This window comes from Elephantulus edwardii, unplaced genomic scaffold (genome assembly GCF_000299155.1).
Source record: "Elephantulus edwardii isolate Elephantulus edwardi_28Jun2011 unplaced genomic scaffold, EleEdw1.0 scaffold00440, whole genome shotgun sequence".
Taxonomy (NCBI): domain Eukaryota; kingdom Metazoa; phylum Chordata; class Mammalia; order Macroscelidea; family Macroscelididae; genus Elephantulus; species Elephantulus edwardii.
This window is the reverse complement of record NW_006400190.1, coordinates 690,892-694,873: the sequence shown is the minus strand read 5'-3', so window position 1 is coordinate 694,873 and position 3,982 is coordinate 690,892. Positions and strand designations below refer to the sequence as shown.

At 58.8% G+C, this 3,982-nt stretch overlaps 1 protein-coding gene across 1 annotated transcript in view; it reads right to left on the bottom strand.

Annotated features, from left to right (window-relative positions):
- Positions 1-493: 493 nt before the first annotated feature.
- AHNAK2 (AHNAK nucleoprotein 2) overlaps positions 494-3,982 on the bottom strand; it is a 35,730-nt gene continuing 32,241 nt past the window's right edge. Inside the window, exon 11 of the mRNA XM_006902702.1 lies at positions 494-3,979. Coding sequence (XP_006902764.1) covers positions 494-3,979 — 3,486 coding nt within the window. The remainder of the gene's footprint in view (positions 3,980-3,982) is intronic.

Here is a 3,982-nt window from a genome sequence, read left to right as displayed (position 1 = left end):
GCCCACAGCCACGCCCACACCAGCAGCCCTTCCCACAAGACAAAGCCGTCAGATGCTCATGTCTAGTTTATTTAGCAACACCCTCTTCTCCACTCACACCTCCAAGGCACCCTCACACTGATGGGAGCTCTTGTGGGACTGGGGTGCAGCGTATACAAGGCTTTGGGGGAGTTAGACACACCGAAGAAGCTGAGTACAAGGGTCCATGTTTGCAGGACTGTGATGGTTGGTCACACAGGCATCTGTCCACTGCGTTCTTAGTCCTCTGAATGGAAGCGGATGAAGCATTATGGGGTGGGGTGTGCAGTACACGTGCCAGAGCTCTGCTTTGGGGTTTTATGTGTGTGGACAGGTGTACGTGCTTGTGTGCCAGCGTGCGTGAATGTCTGTGTGCATCTGTGTGCACCACACCTGTGTGTGCATGTGTGAGATCTGGGGGCATGTCAGGGAGCAGCGCTCCTCTGCGGCAGGGTCAGTCTCTTCTCTGTGGATGTCACGGTCCCTCCTCTGGAGCTTGGCCTGCGTGCACAGCCCCTGCCAGCTCTGCATCCTTGACTTCAGGGGAGAGACTTTCACAGGCATCAAAAAAGATGGCTGTTTCTTCTTGGAGTCTTTGCTCCTCAGGCACTGCTCCATCTTCAGTCCTTTTGGTCTTCTTAGTGGGAGATGAAGAGAAACCCAATTTGGGAAATCGGAACCAGCCCCCTTTGTCTGGTTTTCTAGGCAGCTCTGCCTCTGGCCGAGCCTCGGGCTGCGTTTGGATGGGAGAGGGTCCCAGGACCTGAGCTTTAGAATCAGAACTGCTCGTCTCCTCCCCAGAAGATGAAAGCCCAATGTTTGGAAGCCAAAACCGAAAAAGACCAGCCGGTTTCTTACTTGCAGGTCTGGGCTCGTGACCCCCATCTCCACCTGGCTGGTCGGCCTCCTCCTGGCCGTCCTTGGAGGGGACCTCCAGCTCCAGGATCTCTGGTGGCTCCTCGTCTGAGCAGCTGTTAGTGTGTGGGGAGCCGGGCGCTGTGGGTGTGCTGACGCTGGCTGAGATGATCTCAAAGGGCTCCCCATCTAGCTGCAGGTCTGCAGAAGTGGGGTCTGCTCCTGAGGCCTCTTGCTGGGGAACCTCTGTTGGCCTATCTTCCGACTGGGAGCCAAAAGTGGCTGTGTGGCCTAGAGTCTGTGTTGGGGGCTCAGGGATTTTCACCTTGAGCAGGGAAAAGCCATACGTGGGCGTTTGGACCTCAGAGGAGGGCACTTGGGACTCTCGCACAATCTGAGTGGAGAAAGCTTCTGGCGGGGAGGATTCACCAGGCCCGAGCGGGACCCCACCACACACAGTGACCACCTGGCTTGCCACTTGAGTGCCCTGGATGTGCACCCTCACCTTGGAGAGTGAAGTCATTGCTGGTGACTGCCCTGTGTCTGTAGGCTGCAAGATGCTGGCCACCCAGGCGTCTGTGCTGTCCCTGCCCATGGGCCCCCCGGAACCTGCCCCTTGACATGGTACTTCTCTCACAGAGGGGACAAAAACATCAGCATCTGTGCTGGGGGCACGGAAAGCAAACCTGGGCCCCTTCAACCTGGGGAAGGTGACGGTGACCACGGAATCCTCCCAGAGCTGCTCTGTCTGCACGATGGAGACCCGGGCTGGTGTCTCAGTCTGTGCCGTCCGGAGTTTGACAGGTCCTTCTCGATGGTCCCCAGGCTCAGGAGGACCTGGCTTGTCTGACTGTCCTGGGGCAGCCTGGTGTGCTGACAGACTCTGGAGCAGGAGGGAGCCTTCCCCAGGGCGCACCCTGGCCTCCTTCAGCATGGCCGCTCCCACAGGGGGGGACAGCCCCAAGCCTGGGCCATGGACACTGCATTCCAGGACATCATCCTGGGACCTGGTCTCAGCTGGTCCGTCAGCCTCAGTATCTGTGAGCTGTGGGGTCGTGGCAACTTCCACTCTAGACTCATAGGAGTCCTGACCCTGGACTCCAGCTGCCTTGTCCTCACCTTGAGGACCAGGGCCCGGGGCCATGGCCGAGGCAGCCCCATCCTTGTCCTTGGTGGCCGTACGCCAGAAGCCAGACATTCGGAACCTGGGCACTCGGAACCAGCCATCCTGTGAGCCTGCTCGCACCCCAGTCACCTGACCCGTGCCCCCAGGGCTCTGCACTAAGGGGGCTTCAGAGTCCAGTGGGACCCCAGCAGAAGGGGGCATCTCTTCCTTAGGGGGGACTGTGCCTTCCCTGGGAGTGGGCAGCACTGAGCTACCCAAGGGTCCATGGACCCCATGGCCTTCACTGTGAAATGAGTCATGCTCAGGAAGACTGGTCTCTGATCGGCTCCCAGTCACTTTGGCTTTGGGGGCCTCCCTAGCCTCACCCCCATCATTGCTGTTCCTTCCTGCAGCTGCAGAGCTCCAGGAGAGAGACCCCTGGGCCTCAGCCTGGGGCCGGCCTGTCCCCTTGGAGAGCTGGAATGTGGGCGTGGCCAAGCTCGACTTCTCCGTCTGCCCCTTCACGCCTTCTGTCTCCAGGGGCAGCTTTGCCTCCCCTTCTGCTGTAAGCACATAGCACCCAGTCTGCATGCTGGGTGGGGTGGGGTCCAGGCCCAGGCTGAGCTCCACTTCGCCCTCAGGACCTCTCTGTTGTCCCACCCCCTTCTTAGGAGAGCGGCTGAGGGAAGGAAGCTTGAACCGTGCTGTTTTGAAGGGACTGCCCTTCCTGGTTTGCTCACTGTCCTTGCTGGCCATTGTGACATCAGGCTCAGAGTGGCCCTCCAACCCCTCGGAGACCAGGGTGCCCCCAGACAGCAGAGCCGTGCTGGGTGGAAGGGATGTGCCCGTCCTCAGAGCTGCAGTGTCCATGTCCTCGTCCTCAGCGGCACTGGGAGTCACCACTGAAACCCCGAACTTTGGTTTATAAAATTTAGGAAAAGTGACCCTTGCATAGGTAGCAGAAGCCAGGAACGCCACAGGGCTAGGGGCTACATCCATGTGCTGCTCGGGAGCCCGGGGTTGCATCTCAGCTGCACCCTGGAGGCTGGGGCAGGGTGCATCAGTGTGAAGCACAAGTGTTGTGTCCTCTGGACACTCAGCAAGTCTGGTGGCTACAGGGATTGTGACCAGGTCCTTTGTCAGAGCGACACCATCCCTGATGGAGAGGTGGGAGGACTCCACAGGTGAAGGCTGGCAGTCCTGCGTGTCTGAAGGAACAGCCAAAGAGCCCACCTTTGGGATCCGCGAGAACTGGGCACCACTAGCCCCAGGCTCCTCCCCGGGGGCCTTCAGGTCAGCTTTTAACATTGTGACGCTAGGCATCTGGAACTTGGGCAGGTGCCCCTGGAGTCCAGGTGTGCTTCTGTCTGAGTCAGAGAGTGGCTGGCCCTCAGGTAGCTTCACGTCCACCTCGCCACACTTCACTTGCACATCGAGAGAGGAACGCTGGATGCTGAGATCAGCAGGTTGGGCTTCTTCCTCCATGGAGGAGACAGGCTCTTCCACCTGGGTGTTACGCAGGGACATGTCCACAGAAACCCTCCTGGGCTTGTTGGGCACAGACAAACCCAGCGAAGGCACCTTAAACTTGGGCATCTTAAACTTGCCATCTTTGGAAGCCAGGTCCTTGTCTCTCAGGGACACGTCACTTTCAACCTTGGCTTCTGGGGCTTTGCTGTCTACTTCCACTCTAGACAGGGGCAAGTCCATATCTGGTGAAGCCACTTCCTGCTTGAGGCTTTTCATGTCCACTTTGGGGCCTTTCATGTCCCCTTTGGGTGCCTTGATGTCCACCTTGGGGATCTTGACTCCAGGCATCTGAAACTTGGGCAGGTGCCCTTTGAGTCCAATACCCACAGCCTGTCCCAAGAGGTCTCCCTCTGACAATGGACCCTCAGGGAGCTTCACTCCCACCTCCTCACCCTCCACTTCCAGGTCAGCAGACGGGACTTGAATGCTGTGGTATCCAGGCTCAATCCCACCCTCCAGGGAGGGAACAGACTC